Source organism: Sinocyclocheilus anshuiensis, unplaced genomic scaffold (assembly GCF_001515605.1).
Source record: "Sinocyclocheilus anshuiensis isolate Anshui unplaced genomic scaffold, SAMN03320099.WGS_v1.1 scaffold336, whole genome shotgun sequence".
NCBI lineage: Eukaryota > Metazoa > Chordata > Actinopteri > Cypriniformes > Cyprinidae > Sinocyclocheilus > Sinocyclocheilus anshuiensis.
The window spans coordinates 168445-193736 of record NW_015555712.1 but is presented as its reverse complement, the minus strand read 5'-3'; the positions used below and the strand labels follow the sequence as shown (position 1 = coordinate 193736).

The 25292-nt window shown below is 35.8% G+C and overlaps 1 protein-coding gene across 1 annotated transcript in view; it reads left to right on the top strand.

The window, feature by feature from the left end:
* The window catches only part of LOC107672076 (kinase suppressor of Ras 1-like), a 39676-nt gene extending 15491 nt beyond the window's left edge, over positions 1-24185 (top strand). Inside the window, exons 3-18 of the mRNA XM_016465169.1 lie at positions 8927-9074; positions 10064-10337; positions 12331-12488; positions 12838-12907; positions 13011-13094; positions 13180-13241; positions 13328-13379; positions 14838-14923; positions 15200-15241; positions 18211-18253; positions 20815-20875; positions 21146-21543; positions 22763-22853; positions 23076-23209; positions 23311-23439; positions 23638-24185. Coding sequence (XP_016320655.1) covers positions 8927-9074; positions 10064-10337; positions 12331-12488; positions 12838-12907; positions 13011-13094; positions 13180-13241; positions 13328-13379; positions 14838-14923; positions 15200-15241; positions 18211-18253; positions 20815-20875; positions 21146-21543; positions 22763-22853; positions 23076-23209; positions 23311-23439; positions 23638-23914 — 2109 coding nt within the window. The 3' untranslated portion in view covers positions 23915-24185. The remainder of the gene's footprint in view (positions 1-8926; positions 9075-10063; positions 10338-12330; positions 12489-12837; positions 12908-13010; positions 13095-13179; positions 13242-13327; positions 13380-14837; positions 14924-15199; positions 15242-18210; positions 18254-20814; positions 20876-21145; positions 21544-22762; positions 22854-23075; positions 23210-23310; positions 23440-23637) is intronic.
* Positions 24186-25292: the final 1107 nt, after the last annotated feature.

The following is a 25292-nucleotide window of genomic DNA, read 5'->3' as shown; positions in this document are numbered from 1 at the left end:
ATGCATGCATGTGGCAGGACACACACGTGGGCAGCCGGCCCCTCTCGGAGAGGACAGCAGGGAATTCAGTTGCCCCAGTGTACCAAAGTATAATAGGATAGTGCTTTCTCAGGAAAAGCAGAGGAATGCTATTTCTCCTGTGGGCAGGCAAGATGGGACTGTATTTGACAGTGTGGTTGTATTTGCATGATTAGACATTTTAGAGAAGCGTGTTCCATTGGAGATGTTTTATGTACATGTAAGTTCTGGTGCATCTACAGAACTACCAGGAAACACCTCTGCTGTCTTCTCAGTTATTGCTACTGCTTTGTGTGCATTTGTTTACTTTATAATTACTAGAAATGGAGAACTATCTAGGGTGTCATCATACTGTGACCTGGCACGTGCACAGGTAGGGCTCAATCTGTGCAGAGCACATGCCCTTTTTGCCCTTACACTCCATAGTGCCGTTTTCTGGTGGTGGTGTTTTTGTTTTTTTTCTTCAACAAATCAAGGCTATTGGTCACCCTTTACGTCTGTCTGTCTGTTTTAGAAATATTTAGCCAATGAAAAGTATTAAAAAGAGCTTGTGACTAAATCTTGTTGGATCCGCTCAAACTGTCAGTAAAACCTCATAACTCCGCCCCCTATCTTTACTGAATGAAATGAAGTTCCACAGCAGCTGAAGGAAGTCTTGGAATGGTAAATAAAGATCTTGTTGTTTGAATAAGTACAGCGTTTTCTTTACGCAAGAAACACTATATAAAGGCTCATATTTTATGTATTTGGGGTCTGAGACGTGGGACCGGAGAGAGAGGGCTAGCATTTGCCATCCAGTCATAGCCAATAGCCTACACTTAAATAGCCTGTGCATACAGTAGCATTTCATCTTTTAAGATTTTGGATTTTGGCCAAATGTATTTTACAACAGGAAAAACTGAGTGCCCATATAGCTACAAAAAAACCTGTTGATTGTTGATGAAAACGTAATGTGATGCCGCCGTTTTAAGGATGGACAAAATGCACATTTGCACACATTCGCTGGTCAAAAACCCTGTAACTGCATTTGCGTTTGACACAAAGCGGCTGAGTGATCCTCGTCACCTAGGTAAAATATATTTCTAAGAAATGTCATCTTTTATTTATGACTGCTGTGCTGACACACTTAATTTATTAACATTTAATCATATTATATGGTCGCATGGTTAATTCATGTTTACACTGTTAATATGCATGCGTATTTGCTAGCTATAGCTAATGTTTGAATCAAGTATTCTATCTCCGCTCGTCTTCACATGTATAAATGTAGTAAAACATGGTTTTACTAATGTTGTAGTAAATAAAAAAACAAACAATACAGAATCGGATCACTGTGAAATCTTTATATTTTATCATGCAGAATAATATATATTACATTATATACATAGCTAAAAATCTTTTTCTTCAAACTTATTTTTATTGAACTTTGTGTGCAAAGCAGAGAATTTTTTTTTATATATGTATGTCCTCAAAATATTGGATGAGAAAAAAATTTGTAGTACAAAAATAAAACAACGCCAATATTACAAAATATAACATTAAAAAGTGTATAAATCACTTGTTTTTCTAAAGAAACATTGTCCAACAGCGACACCAGCAGGTAAAGTTACAGCAGGAGTCCGCATCTCTCTCGCCTCCCCTGAGCCCATTGAGTTTTAACTAGGGCTGCACAATAAATCACATGCGATATTTAACGCGCATCTTATCAGTAAAGCCGGTTCTGTAATCAGCGGTAAATCTCCATCACCTGCGTGCCTTCACATTGAGCAGCATTAACTACACAGAGCCGTTGTTCACTGACGAGCTGCGCAAAACCACGTTCATATTCGCGCGATTTTTTGCGCAGCTCGTCAGTGAACAACGGCCCTGTGTAGTTAATGCTGCTCAATGTGAAAGCCCGCAGGTGATGGAGATTTACCGCTGATTACAGAACCGGCTTTCTGACAAGATGCGCATTAAATATTGCATGCGATTTATCGTGCAGCCCTAGTTTTAACAGACCAACTGGGGGGTAAATGGTTCGTGACTAGAAGGGATACAGCAAAAACTGGAAGCTAACAATAAATTGAATTTTCTACCTATTAGATTGTGTTTTATTAACATCTACACCTACCTCTTACTGACGAGCTGCACAAAACCACGTTCATATTCGCGCGATTTTTTGCGCAGCTCGTCAGTGAACAACGGCCCTGTGTAGTTAATGCTGCTCAATGTGAAAGCCCGCAGGTGATGGAGATTTACCGCTGATTACAGAACCGGCTTTCTGACAAGATGCGCATTAAATATTGCATGCGATTTATCGTGCAGCCCTAGTTTTAACAGACCAACTGGGGGGTAAATGGTTCGTGACTAGAAGGGATACAGCAAAAACTGGAAGCTAACAATAAATTGAATTTTCTACCTATTAGATTGTGTTTTATTAACATCTACACCTACCTCTTAGTACAATAATGCAAAAATATTAATAATTGTTGTACAGTGTGAGAAAAATTACGCTATATTGATGTGCGCATGCCCAGTAGTTTTTGCTGTATCCCTTCTAGCCTTAACCGGGTAAATGGGGGAAAATCACGTGAGAGGAGGCAATGCCTCCATCGCGATATGATTGGATCTGACTGGTTATGTTCGGCTGTGATTGGTTCATGCGATAAATCCTGCTTCTTGTTTTCATGTGCGCAGTCTGAATGAACAATATAAAGGCATTAATGGGCAGACTCATTTAAAAAAGTAAGTAAATAACTCACAGACTTGGATATAATCACTTTGTTACGTCAAAATAAGACTTGAAATGGCCTGAAAACATGATCTGTGGGAGTTTTCAGTGAGTAAATCAGCTTGTTGAAATTTAATGTAAATCTCTGTGTCTGTGACCAATATTCACCGAGCTTTGATGATTGATGATCCGAATAATTCAAAAATAGTTAAAAGTTAACTATTAAAAAGAATAGCTGAACATAAGTTCACAAATAAAATATATTGTTGAAATTGTTACTGCCTTGAATTATTATTTTGGAATAAATGTAAAATGCTTAAAAACACTAACTTGATCAGATTTATACTTGGCTTTAATAAACAGAATATTGATTACATTTTTAATGTAAAAATATAAAATGGAATTGTTTTTTTGTTTTTGTTTTTGTTTTTAGCACATGCCCCTCAAAAGGTCTGTACACGGTCCTGACTGTGACTGATGATATCCATATCTGTTACACACAAAAAAAAACATCTGCTATCATACCCTTCATATCTGATCATGTTCAATCATTCTGATTTCATTGCATTTAGGTCACACTTAAATGTCTGAACGTCATTGCATTACATAATTAAATATCAAACACAAGTAGCAACTGTAAGCTTATGATGCTATCACTTGTTTTAAAACTAACTTCACTCTTTTATTTTTAACCTATAGTCTTAATGTGCTTTCTACTGTTTGTATGAAGTCAGTTTTGCTTGAAGGAGTGCGTATGATATATTTCTTTATTACTTTGGTTTGGAATATAATGTAAAGCAGAAACTCATTCATTCATTCCAAATATTCTGGAGGCGTCATGTCCTATTTGTGACCATCTGATCATATAGTTAATATCATGAAATAAAGCTAAAATTATTTTTTAAAAATTAACATTATTAAAGCTGAAATAAGCTGAAATTAAAATCTAAATATTAAATTCAAAATTGTAACTAAATAAAAAAACAGAAATGTAGCCTTGGCTTTAAATTGGAGCACTAAAATACCATAACTGGAAATAAATAAACTAAAACTGAGCTAAGAAATAATACTGAAATAAAAGTAAATTAAACATAAATCAAATTAAATTAAATAGAATTAAAACGACTGAAAATATAAAATAAAAGCTAATTCATAATATGAATAAAAACCATAATAGTATATAAATAATACTAAAAGAACACTGATCCATAATAATCATATCTGGTGTCTGTGAGAGTCGGTGAGTATTAACTGATGTCACAAGCTTTTTTATTGTGACTCATACCTTGATGTTCCCAGCTGCCACAGTGATGGGGTTTCCCATTGCTCAATAAGATCAACAACCATGACCCACCATTCAAATGTTTTTTTTTTTATTTTTTTCAGTTTGTTCCTGTTGCTGTATTTTGTTGTATTTTGTAGTATTTTGGACCACGAGTAGCTTATGGAATATAATGCTTAATTTAAATCAACCAGGGTTTGGAGCATTTGAGTTCAGGCAGTCCACAACATGCCAGAGTGTGTTATTGAATAAGTCTAAAGGGCACAGGCAGGAGTGGTTGTGGTTGAGTCATATTTTTTGTGGGTCACATCCTGTGGATCTACCAGTGGCCTTCCTTAAGGCAAAGATAAAGAGAAAGAGATAGAAAGAAAAAGAGTCTGTGACAAATGCAATCTCACCCAAACCTCTGTTTCCTGTGCTGTAGCCACTCTCTCGCTCTCCTTTGTTCCTCTGATGTGGCCTCTCTTTCGGCCAAGGATGAGCACTAATGCACAAAATGTGTGGTGACAGGTCAAAGAAGGTCTTTGGCCAGCCTAACCCTCATTAATCTCTGTTTCACACAGTCAAAAGACATCCTGCTCAGTTAATGGCCTCATAAATTAGTCTTTTTTTTTTTTTGTAGAACAGTGGAATTTGTGTGGTATCAGTGATGTCTGCTCAGTTAGCTGTTGTGGAGCTGACATTAAAGAGGTGCAAAATTGCATATTTTTAAAGTCTTCTAGTCAGTGGGTTGCCTGAAAGAGTAGTTCGATAACCTGACGTAAGGATTGTAATATAGTATAGTATAATAAGGTTGGTTGCAGTTTAACTGACCACAGTTAGAAGTGTTTTTTAAGAGAGCTTTTACACAAGAGGAACAGATTTGATCAGAATGCAGGGTCTTGAAAGACGCTTGAACTATTTTACTTAAATGTAGCATTTTTAGGAGTGCAAAACTAAAAAATAAAAGTAAGAAAACAATGTCAAACTAGTTTATTGAACGGCAAGTCCGTTTTAAATATTTGTATTGTATTATTTTATTTTTGGGAAAAACTTTTTCTCATCAAAAACGAAATGTTGATGCTGACGATGCATGGTGATCACTGGCTATCTATTTATTTATTTATTAATAAATAAATTTTTTTTTTTAAATAAATAAATAAATAATGTTTAGCCACATAAAAGTTTTTAAAAAGTGTCTTTTTACAATTGTATTTTATATCTGGGAGAAATTGTAATTAATTTGTGCCACTGTTGTTGAAATAACTTCTTTTTCCCATAAAAAAATTTCCTAATTGAAAATGTATGGTGTTTAGGTGCACGTTTAGTTCAATTTTTTTATTTTTTTGCTAAATAGAAAAGCTATAATAATTTGACATTAACATATAAGTCATTCATGCCTCTGGTTATATATAAAAAGTTGCATGATGCCCCTGAGTTGACCACCATGACCCATCCTCAGTTGAGAGAAGGGATGTTATACTGCACACAGGAAACCAAATGCCTGTATTGGTGACCATGTGCTTTTAGGAGGAGTGTCCAGAGCTGTGGAGAGATTTCCCAGGCATGTTAACAGATAGGAAAGAGAGATAGAGGGGAGGGACAGTGGGGAAAGGGAGGAGGGACAGGACGAGTAGGAGGGGAAGTTTGGTTTGGAAGGGAGCAGCTCTCACAGAGTGACTGACTTGAGACTTTGAGGAGAGACTTTGGTTTGTTGTTTCTGGGCTATGAGATTTAGTAAAGGACAACTTCAGTGGAGAATCTCTCATGGTATAGTAAGCTTGACTGCTTCGTGTTTTACAGTCTCATTTGAAGACTTTGTCAACTGTGTTTTGTTTTTGATGTTTGTCGGTTTCCTGCCTGCATGCAAGCCTCTGTGGTCATAGAAAGTCTGCAAACGGAATTACCAACGGCAGATATCTGCTAACGCTATATTTGAACACATCAGGCTCATGTCAGACTCACAAGCTTGTGAGGAAATTCCTCGTTTGCCATTTGTTTGAGATACTTATCAAGTTGAAATTCCACTGAAGAGTTTTGTTGAGGGCGGCTTGGTGATTTTTATCTGTTTATTTCATTTGTAAGCACCCACTGTCACACTTTTTCTGTTTGATTGTAGTTTCATGTGAAGCTTTACTGACAGAGCCAGCAGTAACTGTCACTGATAAGGACTTCTTTGTTTGGGGAGCTCACCTGGGTGATTTTAATTCTGTGCGTGTTTGTTTGTTTGGATGGAAGCTAGCGTAATGCTGCGTCTTGCTTTTATGTTTAGAGCATCACTCCCTGTTACGTCAGCTCATAAACTCAGGTAGAAGACATGTTCAGACATCACCTCGGTATCGGTATGTGTCATTTCACCTGCTCTCTGCCCCAGCTTGTCTGTTTTAACACCGTAATTCACGTACTTATTAACTTGAACGTACATATGCCGTATAGAGCAACCATGAGGTGCATTTTGCACTCTCATTATGCATTATGTTGTGTTTTCTGAATGACAGAAGAGAGAATAAACATTAATAATATTTCCAGTAGATAAATAATTAGGCTATTCATGTTACTGTATGTTTGTGTAGAAATTATGCTTGTTGGTTTGATTTAGACTCTGCTTAAGTTGATATTAGTTTTGTGTTCTTTCAGCTGTAGGCTAAATGAGTGGATGATGTTGTCCACTCTAAAAAAAAATGCTGGGTTAAATACAACTCAGCGCTGGCTAAAATATGGACAAACCCAGCGATTGGGTTGTTTTCAACCAACACTTGGGTTAAATGTTTAACCCAACCTTCTGGGCAGTAACCCAACCGCTGGGTCAAAACAACCCAATAGCTGGGTTTGTCCATATTTTACCCAGTGCTGGGTTGTATTTTTTAGACTATAGTATTTGTTGAGAAGAGATCTGTGCTCTTAATTCAGATCTCTGGCTCTTGTTCAAAAAGGAAGTCTCCATGAGGATGCTGGGAGATTTTCATTCCTCTGAGTGTCATGCTTGTCATTTAGAAGGCCGTTTAACTTGTTTATGATGTGCTGTATTACACACACACACACACCTCATACAAACACAATTACGTGTGTAAAGGGGGATATACCTTCATCTTCTTTTTTTTTTTTGTTGCTTTTAAATATTTTAATTACATTTTTTTTTTATTTTATTTTTTTTTATTACAGACTAAATACATTTTAAATATATTAAAATATATTTGGGTCATTCCGTGTCAAATCAACCAAATTTCAAAAACGTCCTCAGCTCACATTTTTGATTTTGCTAATATGTTTTTCTGAATGCCAATGGTGACAGTTCAAAAATAAAAGGGAAAAAATTTCTGCACTTTTTCCCCCACAATGCTTGCATTGCTGTAACTCCAGAAGTATTAAAGATCTCTATGTATCCTTTTAGATTTTGTTTTTTAGCTTTTCTTTTGGTGCCCTTATTTTAAAGGCAATGTAATCTTCATTTCCAGAGACATTGGGATCACTTTGCATACAGCGGATACTTTTTTCTTTTAAAGTGAAACAGCTTTATATTTATATGAATATTTGTATAGTCCAGTGTTATTTTTTAGTATTGTTTATAAACTATTATAATATTTATTAATATTTTGATTTTTATATAGTAGCTTCTATTTTTATATTTTTAGTTTTATTTTAGTTTCAGTAATTTTAGATGCTTTTGCCATCTTTATTGCTTTTATATTTCTGCTAAGCTTTAATTTATTTCTATTTTTGTTTGTAAATTTATTAAACTTATTTAGTTCAGTTTTTCAAGTTTTTTTAAATAAAAAATTTTCATCTAATATTTCTATTTTATTTTATTTCAACTTTTTTGTATTACTATAATTTTTTAAAATTAATTTTAGTTATCAATAGCAACACTGATGTATTCTATATTACAACCTTTAGTTTTGGTTCTATCATTTGATTGATGACAGTAAATAGTGTGAAATTAAAGTGTGTGATTTTTGCATGGAGTAAAGAGTGTTGGAGATGAAAATTTGATCAGAAATTCAGAGTGTCTGAGTATTCTCTCAATCCAGGGTCACTCAGGGAGGGTAACTTTGGGAAATGGAAAACCTTCCACAACGTTTAATTATCAGATGTGTCCTTGAAGTGTATCTTATATACAGTAGCTGTGTGTGAAACACACACACATATATCCCTGCTATCAGTAAACACAGCAGTGGTAGTAAGATTCCCCTGGACCAGACACACAAGCATTGCTGTTCACCTCATTTGTCCATTCTGTTAATTACCAACGTTTGACTCCACAATCTCAAACCGCTGTATGTTGATGTGTGCTATATAATCAAAACCCTGTATTGATTAATCTTATTCACCCTGTTTTGTCTGTCGATAGACTTTTTGTACCTCCCTTGATCCTTTCGACCAAAGGGCCTCATCTATTCATTTACCATGGAGACTACACTGGCCACAATTAACACTGTTGCTGGGCAGCTTCTCTGTCATGCATTTGAGTAAGAGTGTGTGTGTGTGTGTGTGTGTGTGTGTGTGTGTGTGTGTGTGTGTGTGTGTGTGTGTGTGTTTTGGGTGAGAATTGAAATACGGCAGGGAGATGCCAAAGAGTGCAGGAATGTTGTAGGGTGGAGGAATGGAACAGACACAGGCGGACAGAGAAAGAAAACTGGTATCTGGACACTGGCTCAGTCTGGTGCCACGAGATGCCAGCAGTCTTAGTGGCGGTGGTGGGGGGATTCCAGGGGGCTTTATCACCTAATCTTTCTCTATTTAGTATATAGACTCCATTCTGTCTGTCTACAGCCACAGAAATACCATAGACTCTAGTCAAATACTGGCCAAATAAGATAATACGGAGGCATTGAGTCAGTGCTATCAGTTTAGATGTATGAGGATGAATAATGCGCAATTAATCACCAGTGTCCCTTTCTGCCTATGCCATGATTAATACTTCTTCTGTCTTCCAGGCAGTCCCTGTGAAGCTGTCTCTGGATGCTCTGCTGCAAATGTCCAGTGTGCAGGTGGAAGACACCATGAAAAGACTGGGCTCTAGCAGTGAGGAGTGTTCCCGCATCACCGCTGCCCTCTCTTGTCTCAAGAGCGCTACTGACACAGGTGACTTCCTTGCTCCTTACACTCGTCAAAAACACTAGGACTTCCTGCTCTAGGCTCAGATTCTAGCTGTTGGCCATTTTAGTATTTTAGAATAAAGTCTACGATAATGTAAGTAAAAAAAAAAAAAAGTAGACAAATTAGTAAAAAAAACAACCTTTTATTCAGCAAGGATGCATTTTATAAATTTATTAAATTATTTTACAAAATATTTTTATTTCAAATAAATACTGTTCTTTTGTGCTTTCTATCCAGAGAATCCTGAAGTGTCAATGTTTCCACAAAAATAATTAGAGGTAAAACTGTTTTCAATATAAGTCTTAAAAAAAATAAAATAAAATCTTTCTTGAGCACCACATCAGAATATTATAATGATTTCTGACGGATCATGTGACACCAGAGACTGACATAAAGCTGAAAATTCAACTTTGCCATTACATGAATAAATTACATTTTAATATGTAGTAAAATGCATGATGATTAGATACTTATGAATTGATATTTGACAATACCATATATGGCGGCACACAAAGTTTTCCAGACCATCGCCAATGGCAGCTAGATTTTAAATTATTATCACAAAAGTTTAATTTTGATCACATTTGTGAACAACGGTTGTTATGGTTGTTATTAAAGTTAAAATACTTTTCATTAATTTAATTTAATATTAAATATTATTCATATTAATATTATAAACTAAAATAAAAATAAATATTGCCTTGGCAACTAACTAAAATTCTAAAACTAAAACTTTAAAAGTCAATTAAAACTAAATAAAAATATAGAAAATGAATAGAAATGACATGCACAAAATAACTTAAATTAAAACTAAAAATATTAAAATGAAGCTCATTCAAAATAGTATTAAATACTGTAAAATGATATAAATAACACTAAAATTACACTGGTAAGCAATCACTTTAATTAAGGTCTGGAGCCCTGCATTGATCATCCACCTTCTTCTGAATTGTCTCTCACTCTTTCTGTTTTAGGTGCAGCACTTAAGAAAGAGGGCATCCCGTGGATAGCAGAACCCACTCACCGTGACAGTACCTCTGTTGACCCGCTGTCTTGTTCTATGCGTGCACATCAGTCTTACAGTCCCAGCCCAACCAGCTGGCCCCCTTCTTCTGCTTTGCCTGCCCCTCGTTCCTGTGTCTCTGTTTCTGCTCTACCCTCAACGGACTTCCCTACAATCGTCCACCCTCACTGTGATGGGCTGACGGACCCTTTTTCATCCTCCCCGCAGCATGATCCTTCAGAAATCATTCTAATAAGCTGATTTGCTGCTCAAGTAACATTTCTGATTCTTTTCAATGTTGAAAAACATTTTTACTGTATAATATTTTTGTGGAAACTGTGATAAATATCTATTCAGCAATCTTTGATCAAAAGAATGCCATTTATTTAAAACTAGAAATCTTTTGTAACATTAGAAATGTCCTTACTGTCATCAAGTGAGTGCATCCTTGCTGAATATAAGTATTAATTAAAAAAAATAAAAATAAAGTACTGACACCAAACTTTCAAAAGGTAGTGTATATGCAAGAAAGAAAACCAATTTCAATTCAGTATATAAATATAATGAAGCTGTCATCGCTATCTGTAACCAAAATACATCTGTTTGACCATTAGCCTGTGTTATGTATTGTTTTTTTTCCTTCCTGATGCAACCTAATACTACTAAACTAGGGATGCACGATATATCGGCAATATACACAGTACACATACATATATTATGTAAACAAAAACTTTTATTTTTTGATGCGATTAATCGCTATTAATCATTTGACAGCACTACAAAAATTATAAATTACAGTTTCCACAAAGCTATCGAATCAGTTAAGATTTTTTTTTAAATATATCAATAAAGTCATATGGAACACTTTTATGATACTTTCATGGTGTTTTTTTTTTTTTTTTGCATTTTGGTATTTTGACAGCCCCTTTCCTCATTCAGTTTAATTATACTAAGAAAATTGAACAGGATATTAAAAAAAAAAAATTGACCATTTGTGTTCCACAGAAGAAATAAAGTCCTACAGGGTTGAAACGGGAAATAAATAATGATAACATGTTGTATCTTTGCCACATTGCATGTAAAATGAACAGGATGCTGACTCTATAAATCCAGAGGATTTTAGTTATACATTGCACAACATTTGCTACTCGTAACAACATGTTGCCTAACTCAGCAAAAATTTGGAACGAATTGTAGCCCTGCAGCATAAATAAAGAAATCCTTTTTAGACAAAATGTTCTACATATTCTTTTAGCTCCCACTGTTCATATGTGTATCATACTGTGTTGACTTGCCCAGTGTGTGTTCGGTCTGTGGGAGTGGACTGCTGTGACATCAGGGATGTTTTGAATGGTTTTTGCAAAATACTCGATAATGTCAAATCGCACATCGTTAAAACAACAATTACGATATTATCGCAGACGATATATATCGCACACCCCTACATCTGAGATCACTGATGGCCCAGTTCCAGGCAGGTTTTAGAGAGCAGTTCAACACTCCCATCCTTCCGCCCCTTCACGTAGCCCCAGTGTTTCCCGTTAGCACAAGGCCGAGGTCAGACCCCTTCTCAGACTCGCTGGCGTCCAGTGCTTGATCATTTCCGCTCCTCTGAGCCAATAAACGTCCGCAGGATTGGACCTCCTCTTCATAATATGTGTGTGAACTGAAGTCCACCGCAAAAACTCCCTGCCTGTGAAGCTGCACGCCTGCATTTGCACCACATTTTTTAAATATTTTTTTAAGCTGCAGATGTGTGTTTATTTAAACTACTATAGAAATATTTCTTGCTGGGAGGTGCAGAGCGAGTCATTATGAGAGCTTTCTGGGAATTATAATTGGCTGCATTGTAATAATTCCAATGAAAGGTTGCAGGTGATGAGTCTTAATGATTTTAGGTTACATTGTAAAATGCTTTTTGTTTTACACAAGTTCATATTAAATAGTTCTGCAGTGTAAAAATTATTGTTTTATGTTCAAATGTTCCATTCATGTAGTATCTTGGGTAATATGAGGTCATAAAAGCTGAATGCCAAAGTCATTTTTAATAATTAAATTAAATTAATGAATTGTTATTATAATGATAACTATTTATTGTTCTAATTATTTATTTTAATTATTCATTATTTTATCATTTAATTTACAAAAACACCAAAATGCTATTTAAATGGAGTATAGCATATCACACTAATGTCAGCTACCAAGATCATATGTTGACTTGTGCCCTTTTGCCTGCAGGAGCGGGAAGAAAAACAAGCCGCTTCTGAACGTGCAGGTAAATGGTGGAGGAAACGGCTGGGAAGACTCGCCCTCACGGTCACCACTGTTGTCTGTCCGTTCCCCCTGCATCCTACCAAACACCCCCAGTCACCTGGGAGATCCCGCAGGTGTAAGAAGTAAGTGCTTTTTAGTAAATGTCAAGTTTGTGTGTTCCAAAACCTAGTGAGCTCCCTACCTAGATAACATTTTCAGTCATCATACTGTAGGTGCACTTCAGATGAGGCTACAGTAAGACATCTGCGTTATTTTTGCTCATGAAATATGTTGATTTGGCTAAAGGCAGCTTTACTTACTTTACTTTTTTACTTTTAGTCATTTAGCATTTAGCTTTACACATACTGTTCATTCCCAGAATGCACTGCAGTGAAAAATTCATCCAGTCAACTCTAAAGCTTAGAGATGCTAACACTAAACTCAATTTTAATCTATTTTGAGTACAATCTGTTTTTCTTTCACATCATATAGATAATGTTGCATCCCACGGAAGCTCTCCGCTAATCATGAGGAAGGATATTGGTCTGGATGTCACACACAGGTACTGACCATTGAACTTTTCCTTGTTTTCATTCTTACATCCGTGTTTGTCTTTCAACTTCCAACACAACTGACACTGGCTTTCTTATTGTGCCTCCTTAAAGGTTTTCGACCAAGTCCTGGTTGTCTCAGATGTGTCAGGTGTGCAAGAAGAACATGATGTTTGGTGTTAAATGCAAACATTGCAAGTAAGCAAACACAGGATTTTTTTTAGGAAAACCACATCTGATTTCCCAGTATCTTCCTGCTAACGTTTGCCTCCATCTCTTTTAGGGTGAAGTGCCACAATAAATGTACCAAAGAGGCCCCTAAGTGCAGGATTTCATTTGCACAATGTAAGATTTTTTTTTTTTTGTACAAGATGTAGTATACTGTATATTCAGACAGCTTTGCAGATGATCTAAAGTTCTTTTTTTTTCAGTTCCAAGCAAGATTAGAAGAACAGAGTCAGTACCGTCAGATATCAATAACCTGTGTGTGTGTGTGTGTGTGTGTGTGATTTATATATACTAACTTATTATTTTAAGTGAATAAATGATAAGTTATGATATAATATTTTAATTAATTATTTTATTTTTAATAATTTTTAAATTATGTATTTAATTTTGCAATTCCATTTGGTAATGTTAGTGACAACCCATAAGATTTGAAATGCTATTTTATAATTTGTCATAACTGTTTACAATATCATTTTTATACCCTATATAATTATTTTGGGAATTTATTATTATTATTAGTAGTAGTAGTAGTAGTAGTATTAATGATAATAATTTAGGAAAATTATTTTTTTTATTTATTTTGCAATTCCATTTGGTGATGCTAGTGATTGCCAATGAAGTATGTAATTATTATTTAAAAATACTGTAAGATTTTTATGTTACATAGTAGTAAGGAAAATTATTAGTATTATTAAAATTATATAAAGTAAATAAATAATAAATCATATCATATAAATAAAATAATTTAAAAATAAATTTTATTTTATTTAAATTTTTTGCACTTTTATTTAGTGATGCTTGTGAGTACCCATAGGATTTATTGAAACGCTATTTTATAATATGGCATACTTGTTTCAAACATCCATTTTTTTATATCCTATATTTTTATTTTATTTTAAAAATACATTATTTTTATATCTTTATATTTATTTTAACAATTTCATTTTATGATGCTAGTGACTACCTATAAGATTTGTCATTGAAATGCTATTTTATAAAATGTCTTAAAGTGCCTCTATTATGCCTTTTCGAATATTACCTTGCATGCAGTATGTCATGTAGCTGTATGTGAACATAAACTATCTGCAAAGGTGCACGATAAATAAAGTTATTGTCTATCAAAAAAAAGAGTCGGCTCGCAATCGCCTAAACGAGTCGTCAGGAAACGTCGTCACAAACTTGTTAACACTTGACACTTACCACTGAGAAATGTCCTGCTCCAGTCGTGCTTGTGAATCAGTCTCTTGTAGATCAGCCAGTTCAACCGTTTCATCATCAGACTCTGGCTCGAATTGGTAAGGTACAATCGATACCATCTTTTCTATGTATTGACAAGTCTCCAGGGCTGTCATTCCGTCATGGCAATGGGCGTTTCGTTTCCGACACGCGGTAGACCAATCCAGAGCCAATCTCTATTTACGGCTCTGGACCAATCACAAAGGACTGAGCCATCTGACCAGTCACAGCAGTGAGGGCTCACGGAAAGTGGGGGTTTAGAGAGACTGATTCTTTGAACTTCTTCACACGAGTCGTTTACGAATCATTTAGAAATTAGGTAAAATTATATATATGTTTTTTGACCTTGCATGCATGTAAACCTGTTTTAGGAGACTCATAAAACAATATTAGCAACCTTAAAAATGGCATAATAGGGGCAATTTAATTTATTCAAACATCCATGTTTGCACCTTATTTGGTTGTTTTTTGGAAAAGGTTTTTTAAGATATGTGTCCTCCCTTCCACCCCACCACCCAACCCCTCCCCTAAGGGTCACGTTGACAGTCGATTTCACTTCCCAGGTTAGTCTTGTTTACACCAATACCACGGGATCTTATTTGCCGCCCGCATGTAAACCCATTTAAACCTCTGCACTACAGAATGTCACTCTTTTTGTAGCACAGCATTATTAAGCACTCCTTTCTTGTTTCCAATGCTCAGAAATAACCTCTTCAATAAATGCACACTAACCTACTAATATCTGCTTAAGTAACTCTCGCTGACGCATAACAAGCAAGTTGTTTAACCGGGTCTTTCTTTTTTCCTTGTGGACATTTGTCTATGTGTCCCCTCAATAGCTGCCTACTACTTTCAGCATAGACAACAGTTTGTTTTCCCTGGTGAGTTAACAATCCTCCACACCACAAAACTCTGTTATTTAATCTTAAGGTGTGGTGTCTGAGTTCCTAGTTGAGTTATCACTGACGTTTTGAGACAACTCAACTCTGTTTCCCGATCCTGAGAGTAGAGGTCTGCGCGGGACTGTTTTTTTTAGTACCGCTCCCGCAAGGTTCTATTCCGCTCCCACCCGCTCCCGCTATATATTCACTCTTTGTTCACCCGCTGTCCGCTTAGAATAATTTTCTTCCCGACCCGACCGTTCCCGCTAAATTTAGATCTCGTTTCCAGAATCTCACATTTAAATTTCCGCTACTGAAAGAAAGAGAGAGAGGCTGACAAATAAAAGTATATTCTGCACAAAATTGTATGTTATTTTATTCGTCTTGTCAAGAGTCTTGAATTTATTGACTTTGACTTGAATTTAGATTAATTATCTTAAGACACAAAATTAGTTTAATATTTTATGCAACACAGTAGGAAAAAAGTGTCAGAGAAAATAAAAATGTTGTACAAAAATTGTATTTCTTATTTTTATTCGTCTTGTCAGGATACAATTCGTTTAACATTGACAACACAATAGGGAAAAAGTGTCGCAGAGAGAAAAAAAAATGTAAATGTAGGTTGTAAAAAAAATAGCCTATTATGTTTATTCCTCTTGTCAAAATACTAAATTTGTTTGACATTTTTCTGTTAACACAGTAGGAAAAGTGTCGCAGAGAAAAATAAATAAATACGACATATTTCATTTAAAATTATAGGCTAAGCAAAATATAAACAAAACCGAGTTGAACGTCCTTCAAGGACAATGCATCCACACTTTGCTCCATCCTTATTCTGCTCTGTCACTCATCGACAACCTGCCTGTTCTGTCTGAGGGCCGTATATTTACCACAGGTACAGCCTGCTCTGAGCTTCGTTATGCACATGCTGCGCACAGACCCCACAAATAAAACGCGTGACGTTAAAGCATGCGTGCAGCCCGTGCATAACATTCCTGAGCGCAAGCTGTATCGGTGATCAATAAGAATAAAGCGCAGATATGCTGTTCTAAATGGACGTCGGGAACGGGATATTGTTAGACCGCCTGCTCCCGTTCAAATTACACCAGAGTTACCGACCGCTACTGCGTTTTATTTGGGAATTTAATCCCGCGGTGCAAAAAATCCGGTCGGGTCCCGCGGTTCCTGCGGGAGAGCCGCGGGAATGCAGACCTCTACCTGAGAGCTTCAACTGTAGTGAACTCAAATTGAGATAAAGTTGCTAGTAGTGCTTATACTGTGGTGTGTCGCCTTCTAGTGTTTATCTATGGGAATTGCTACATTTTTTGCAGTATTTTGTGCTTTCAATTAGAGACCTGCGTGGGACGGATTTTTCAGTCCCGCTCCCGCAAGATTCTGTCCTGCGCCCGCCTGATCCCGCAGAAAAATATCTTATCTGGTCCCGCTGCCGCCCGCGACATTCATGTTTTGTCCCACTCCCGCCCGCAAAAGCCCGCATAAAAGTAATCTATATAGATTTTTTTTCAGCACATCAAAGAAATTTACATTAAATGGTTCTTTAACATCTCCTAAGATCCACAACATCCCAGCATAAATGCTCCCGATAAAATATTTGTTATTTAAGCTAAGCATCAACATTCACAAACCACTGTTATTTTTAGCAGAAAAGCAAGAATGGGCTGCTACGTGCATGGTTTGGCATGGCAGAATGCGAGCAGCGCTTCCTTTATTAGCTACCACTAAAAGCTGACATCTCAGTTCATCGCGATCTCATAAAGCTCTGTTATAACACAATGAACATATGCACAATGAATCTTTCACAGTGTCTACACTTCGTGTGTTAAAATGAGAGGATTCGTGAGCACGCAATTTCAGCACTGCGGTGAGTAGATTCTAACTTAATCACCTCTGGTTGGCCATTGCGTTCCAGAAATCAACAGCTGAGTCTGTGATTGGCTACATTGCGCAACCCTTTAAACACGTGTTATAAATAGAAACTCTGCCTATCTTGCGCGTTAAATGAGTCATATGATGCTGCTAAAAAGAACATTATTTTGTGTATTTGGTGACCAGCACGGATCAGCTCCAGGCATGACGAAGCGGATATAATCCTCTTTTGGAAGGCCAAACAAAGTAGTTTCGTTTTCACAACGAAACACACAGTATCTCCACAACATGGCGGTAACAGCGAGAATAAAAGTTACGCCTTCTTTCTTTGCGTGAACATTTGGGCGGCGTTATGCAAATCTTCCCACATTGTGACATAAACATGTGGGGGCGTGTTAGAACAAGCCGTTTTAGGTATATTTGTTCTTTTTGCTTTTGTGCAACAGATAAATAAAAATGTATATGTTTTAGACACTTTATGTTTAGATCATTTCTATTTTGCGGCAGTCCCACGAATAATTTTATTCTCCCGCATCCCGCACACACACGAGTCTCTTCCCGCCCACACCCGCACTCGCCCATCAAGAGTTGTCCCGCGCTGCACCCTGTTGCGTTGGGTGCCGCGGTACTCCCGCGGGAGTGCAGGTCTCTACTATCAATTCTCTGTGTGCTTCTTGTGCTGTGTATAGAGAACCTAAAAGATATGTCATTCAGTTGTTTAGTTGTATTATATTAAAGGTGCACCAAGTTATTAGCATGCATCACTATTAATATTGCTCAAATCCCTAAACTTTGGCATATACACTATGTTCATGAGTAAAAAATAAATAAATATATATATATATTCAAAGACATTTATAAATGATGTTACCAAAAATTCTATATTATATATAAATGGTGTTTTTTGGACTTTCAATTCATCATGGAATCCTAAAAAAAAAATAAAAAATATCAGGAAGCTTTGAACAGCAACTACTTTCAACTTCAAAACTTTAAGTGGAGTAGAATTACTTGGCGCACATTTACATGGAATCTGAACGTTTAATGTCACATATGACTCAAGAATCCCTTTTTTCTTGCAGACGTATCCAGTTCCACGCATTCAGATGGAGGTTGCAACACCGGGTAAAACAAAACTTTTCGATTGCTGTTTCTGCAGTATTTCTAGAAATATTTTGACCCCAGGCAATTGAAATGCAAGTTTCATTGGTTTTGGTTCTTCATGGTACATTATAATTACTCTGCATGTTTCTTAACTGTAGCTGAACAGCACACATTTTTGGTTATTGCCTCATCTTGAATGAATCAGTTGCACTAAGTTCACATGGAACCATTGTGACAGCACTGACTTCTGTAGAATTTTTCCTGCAAGTTCAAACTCATGATGAATGCTTCAAAGATGCTCTGAAGGGATAGTTCACACAAATACTTTCCATTGTTTATTCACCTTTATGTTAATCCCAACCTGTTTGTTTGATTTTATTCAGTGGAACACAAAAGAGGATGTCTTTGACAAAAAAGCACTGTAAAAGTAGCTCAAAGCCATTTGATACCTATATATATATACATATACATACAGGTGCATCTCAAAAAATTTGAATATCATCAAAAAGTTATTTTTTTTGTAACTTATTACAAAAAGTGAAACTTTGCTATTTTCTTGATTCATACATGTAAAGTAAAACATTTCAAACGTTTTTTGTTTTAATTTTGATGATTAGAGCTTACAGCTCATGAAAGTCAAAAATCCAGTATCTTAAAATATTAGAATAATATTTTTAAAAGTTTCCTTTTAAAAAGTTAAAAAGAACAGCATTTATTCAAAATATAAATCTTTTCTAACAATATAAATCTTTGCTATTACTTCTTATCAATTTAACACATCCTTGCTGAATAAAATTTTTAATTTATTTAAAAAAAAAGTGAGAATAAAAATGTACTGACCCCAAACATTTGAACGGTAGTCTATATTGTTAGAAAAGATTTATATTTTAAATAAATGCTCTTCTTTTTAACTTTTTATTCATCAAAGAACCCTGAAAAAAAGTATCACAGGTTCCAAAAAAATATTAAGCAGCACAACAGTTTCCAGCACTGATAATAAATCAGCATATTAGAATGATTTCTGAAGGATCATGTGACACTGAAGACTGGAGTAATAGCTGCTGGAAATTCAGCTTTGCATCACAGAAATAAATTATATTTTAAAGTATATTAAAATAGAAACAATTATTTTATATTGTAATAACATTTAGCAAGATTATTGTTTTTTTTTCTGTATTTTTGATAAAATAAATGCAGCCTTGATGAGCATAAAAAACATTACAAGTCTTACTGATCCCAAACTTTTGAGCGGTAGTGTATATATTTGGGCTGTCAGTCGATTAAAATTTTTTATCTAATTAATTACATGATGTGTCGATTAATTAATCTAATTAATCGCAAATTACAATTGTCTATGAAAATACCCCCAAAAGATTATTTAATGCTATTTTTGTGTTAAATGAGAAAGTATTAAGTACACATTATAAATAGTAGCTTTAGAAAGAAATATTTTAGATTCAACATAAAATTTATTGCACTTAAACGTTTAGGCTACCACGGCCTAACATAATCTATGGAATATAAAAGAAGATAATTTGAGAAACAGCTCAGTTTTTTTTCGTTCATGCAATGGTAGTCATTGGTAACCAAAACAGCTTTGTAACCAACAGTCTTCAAAATACCTTCTTTTATGTTACACAAAAGAAAGTAGGCTAAGTCATTCAGGTTTGAGTAAATGATGACATAATTAACATTTTTTGGGTGAACTATTCCTTTAAAGTTTTTCCCCCCATTTTCCCACCCTTTTTTAATGAAATAATACCCTAAATAAGAAACTAAAACTGCCAGCAGTTGGCGGTAAATGTCTTTATGAATCTTTCATTCGATTCGTTCAAACGGCTGATTCATTCAGGAATTCAGTAAACGGCTCACTTCATGAATTGGCCTTTGAATCATTGGTTCACACGATTCGTTCAAAACGCGGATTCATTCAGAAACTAAACTCTGCTGTGTTGCTCACAGATGCACAATTCTGCTGTGACTTTATAGGTAATATTCTTTGTTGGCAAAACTGAACAAAAACAGTTGTGTTTAAAATACAACACAATATTAACTTATTATTTATTGAACTGTTGTGTAAAGTCGCATTTGCACTCAAACAGCAGGTCTGGGGGGCGGAGCCTGTGCGTTAACTGCGTTAAAATATTTTAATCGCGTTATTTTTCATAACTAATTAACGTGTTAAACTGACAGCCCTAATATATATATATATATATATACTAAATATATAATACTATATATACTAAATATATGATACTAAAATAACACTACCTCAAATACTTAATTCAAACGTGGACTGTCAAGTTGTTTCTCATGAGGTTTTTGTGAATGACAAGACAAATGACATTTGACATCAAACCATGATACGTTCTGCGGTATTTCCTTTATTTGTGATCTATATTAAAAATCACATGGCTTCAGAATAGCATAATGCTGAGTAAATGACAGAATTTAGATTTTTGGGTGAACTATCCTTAGGTAAATGGTCTAGATCATACTGTATATCATACATAGTTCTGATAACTATTTAAAAGTGATTAGTAAATGACCACTAAGTTTAGTATGTCCTCTCTTCCATGCAGAGAAACAGATCAGTTGGATGGTAATGTCAACCAGTTGTCAACAGGCCAACGGGAAGCTGTGGTGAGTGCCGCAAGAAACATGTCCACCCACAGAGCTACTAGGAACTGAAAGTATTTGTGGGCAACATTTCCAGTTTATCGTGGTGGTCACATGATTTTGTGTGGACAGTGGTGTTAGGTAGTGACCCTGACCACTAAAAGACAGTACTGAATTTAACTTACATCTAAATTTTGAATTGTACAAAATCAAAACTGATTTAGGATTATGTGAATATGAAATATACATTTAGCCCTAGAATGGAATAAATTGGTTATTATTCTTCTCATTCAGGATGAGGAGCAGCAAGAGAACGACGGTCAGGATCAGGAAGGTTCGGACGATGAAAGTGAAGGCGATGAAGTGGATGACCTGCCCAACTGCAGGGGCTACTGGAAGGACCACATAAGCCGTAAGGCCAGCCAGACCAGCGTTTACCTGCAGGAGTGGGATGTGCCTTTCGAGCAGCTGGAGCTCGGAGAGCTGATCGGTAAAGGCCGCTGGGGGAAGGTGTGCAGGGGCCGCTGGCATGGAGAGGTGGCCGTTCGCTTGTTAGAGATTGATGGTAACAACCAGGAGCACCTAAAGCTGTTCAAGAAGGAGGTGATGAACTACCGGCAAACGCGACACGAGAACGTCGTGCTGTTTATGGGGGCCTGCATGAACCCGCCTCATCTGGCCATTATCACCAGGTTCGCCTCTCTCAGCTCTCTCAATGTTGTGTCATTCATGTAAAGAAATTAATATTTTTATTCAGCAAGGATGCATTTAATTCATCAAAAGTGACAGTGAAGACATTTATAATGTTACAAAAGATTTCTGTTTTAAACAAATGCTGTTCTTTCTATTCACCATCCTGAATAAAATGTATCATTGTTTCCACAAAAATATTAAGCAGCACAGCTGGTAATAATCATAAATGTTTCCTGAGCACTAAATAAGCATTTTAGAATGATTTCTGATGGATTATGTAACACTGAAGACCGCTGAAAATTCAGCTTTCTCATTACAGAAATGAATAGCATTTTAAAGTATATTATTTATTTATTTATTTAGTCATTTATTAGACGCTTTTATCCAAAGCGACTTACAAATGAGGACAACAGAAGCAATCAATTGTAGTATTAAAACAACTAAAATCAGATCCAAAACTAAAAGCTAACACTTTATAAATACTACCTATACACATTTTAAAAATAAAGAGATTAAATAAAAATGACAAATGCATACAACAAAATTTAAAAACTTAACATAAATGAAAAACAAAAAATAAAGCTAAAAACAATTCAAAATATTAAAGAACAAAAGGTATAAGAGTATAATAATGATTCTAACATAACACTAAGCCAAACACCAAAAAACACACACACACATACATATATACTGTACATGTACATACACATTTATAAATTCAATATATATATATTATTTCATTCGGTGGAGTCGCACGGTAGAGTCAATGGTCTTTACACTCTTCGGTTTGCACACGAGGAGGCCTTCACGCGACAGCTGCTGCGACCGCTGTCGCGGTAAACTAAGCTTTTTTATACCCGTCTAACAAAATTTTTTCACAACAAATGGCCAAGCAAGCGCAGACACTGACAAGATACGCGATACAGAACGAGACCAAACGCGATATAATATATTTAATATATATTAAAACCGAAAAGTTATTTTAAAGTTTAATATTTCACAATATTACTGTTTTTACTGTATTTTTATCAAATAAATGCAGCCTTGGTGAGCATTAGAGACATTTAGACATTAGAGACATTGAAAAACTTACTCCGAACCTTTGAATGGTAGTGTGTATGTTTTGAATGTGTAGTATGTGATAATATATAGGAGCATTTGCGTTTTGATTGTAATGTATTTATGTTCCTGTATTTATGTATTATGGTCCTGCCGCAGCTTTTGTAAAGGACGGACGCTCTACTCGGTTGTCAGGGATTCTAAACTTGACATCAACAAGATAAGACAAATCGCTCAGGAAATTGTGAAGGTAGGAATCATCACATATAATACATGTTCTTGGCTTTATTTTGAATGATTTATCAGTGCATGTTATTATCCAAAAAATGTCTTTGTAGTCTTTCATCAAAATGTAATAACTGTAAAGCAGCAAAACAATCTGACCATTATATCATAAATTTTGCTTCTTTAACTCAAATCACATTAACAACGGTTTTGTTTTGTTTTGTTTCGTGTCTTTTACCTTTTACAGGGAATGGGTTACCTCCATGCAAAGGGAATTGTGCACAAAGATTTAAAATCTAAGAATGTTTTTTACGATTCAAACAAAGTGGTCATCACCGATTTCGGTCTGTTTGGGATGTCTGGAGTGGTCCAGGAGGACAGGTAGGGTGTATGTCATTTACTCCAGTGGTATAAAACTAAAATAGTCTTGTTATATAGTATGCTTTGTTAAGAACTTCATTATCGTATGTGTTTGCTTATAGGCGGGAAAATGAACTGAAGCTTCCACGAGGGTGGATCTATTACCTGGCTCCAGAGGTCGTGCAAAAGATGGGACCAGGAAACCAAGACTGTTTGCCCTTTTCAAAAGCTGCTGATGTTTATGCATTTGGGTAAAAACCACATCTCTTTTCCCACATCTGCATCACATATACAGGGCCTCTAATGCAAACATTTGGTTTTGGTGTTAAAGTTTCATTTCTGCTTTAAAAAATCTGATTGGTCCTTCATTGTAAAGGCTTGATCAAAATCAAGTTACAATATTTTGCAAACCAACACTGAAGTTGATCAGTTGAATGTTTCTGTCTCAGCACTATCTGGTATGAACTCCAGGCTAAAGAATGGCCTATCGTTAACCAACCGACTGAAGTATATATATATATATATATATATACTCACACACAAAATAATATTAACATGGTCATTGTATTCACACTGCAGGAGATCTTGTCAGCCTGCTGGTCCTTTAAGGTTGAGGACAGACCCACATTCACTCAGCTGTCAGACTTACTAGAGAAGTTGCCGAAGCTCAATCGCAGACTCTCACACCCCGGGCACTTCTGGAAGTCTGAGGAGTATGTATCCTAGTCTGGAAAGCTAGCATGCTGTGGATCCCCCTTTTTTGGGGGTGTAGTTTAGGGAGCATGAAAACTAACTGATCGTTTGGAGCCGACCTGTGCATTGTTTTTTGTCTCTATTCTGAGCCTACTTAATTTTACACCATTGGATTTTTAGTGTAACGAGAGTCAGAAGGATGCTGTGCATGGATTCAACCATTATATATTTGGTCAAACCTACGGAGCCCCGCACATGGCATGCAGGAAAAAAATAGTAGGCTAAATCGTGTGCACGATTTACTATTTCGTTCCCTCAATTTGCTAAATCGTGCACACAATTTATAAATCGAGAGAACGAATTAGTAAATTGTGCACACGATTTAGCAAATCTAGGGAACGAATTAGCAAATTGAGGGAACGAAATGATAATCGTGTGCACGTTTTAGTACATCGAGGGAACAAATTAGTAAATCGTGCGCACGATTTATTTATTTTTTCTTGCATATCATGTGTGGGGCTCCGTACAAACCTGATATCATATGGTGCGGAAAATAACAATAAGTGACAGTAATGAAAAAGCGTTTTTATGCTACCAAAGCTTTTGCCCGTTATATGAATGATTGGTCTGGTTTGCAGATGTGTGAAGATTTGTGTGATTTATCGTTTATTATTTACTATATAGAAGCAGATAATAGGAGTAGTTCAGAGGGAAGGTGCTTATTGATTTAACCTGTTACACTTTGAATATGTTTATATGCCCAAATATCTGGCCTGTGGTCAGTAATTCACCTTTTACGTTTAAAACGATGGTTAGACTGTGGTTAAAAGAGTGTAATCTGAATTTATAATAATTAAAATAATATTAATGACAATAATTATATAATGTAATACATTATATAATATAAAATGATTTATTATTATTTATCAGCACAAGCAGTTGACATCCCTGAAAAACCTTTTGTAATTTTTTTTTTATATTTGTGTATGTTGTCTCTGCTGTTTTTCTTGTGGGTTTCTCTCCGCACTGGGAATGGGACAAACTTGTGATCCCCTCTGTCATCTGCCGTTCCTGTCTCCATCTTGATGTCTCAACCTTTCTTCTTGCCACCAACCTCTTCCAAATCTTCATATTTCACATGTCACTTTATTTTCTCCTCCGTATTTTCCTTCCTTCTGTTCTCTGATTGGCTGAATGTTCAGTGCATGGCATCACCACTGTCTGCGTGAGCACTGCAGTTCAGGCCTCCGCTCTCGTTGTCCCTATGTCTACAAATACGAGGGTTTGTCCACAGCTGCTGTTAACATTAGCATGGCTACTGCATTCAAAGAAAACAACTGAGTAATTGAGTGTCTTACAAATGTTTAAAAATGTTCACCTTTGTGATGCTTTTTCTTATAGTAGTCCCATC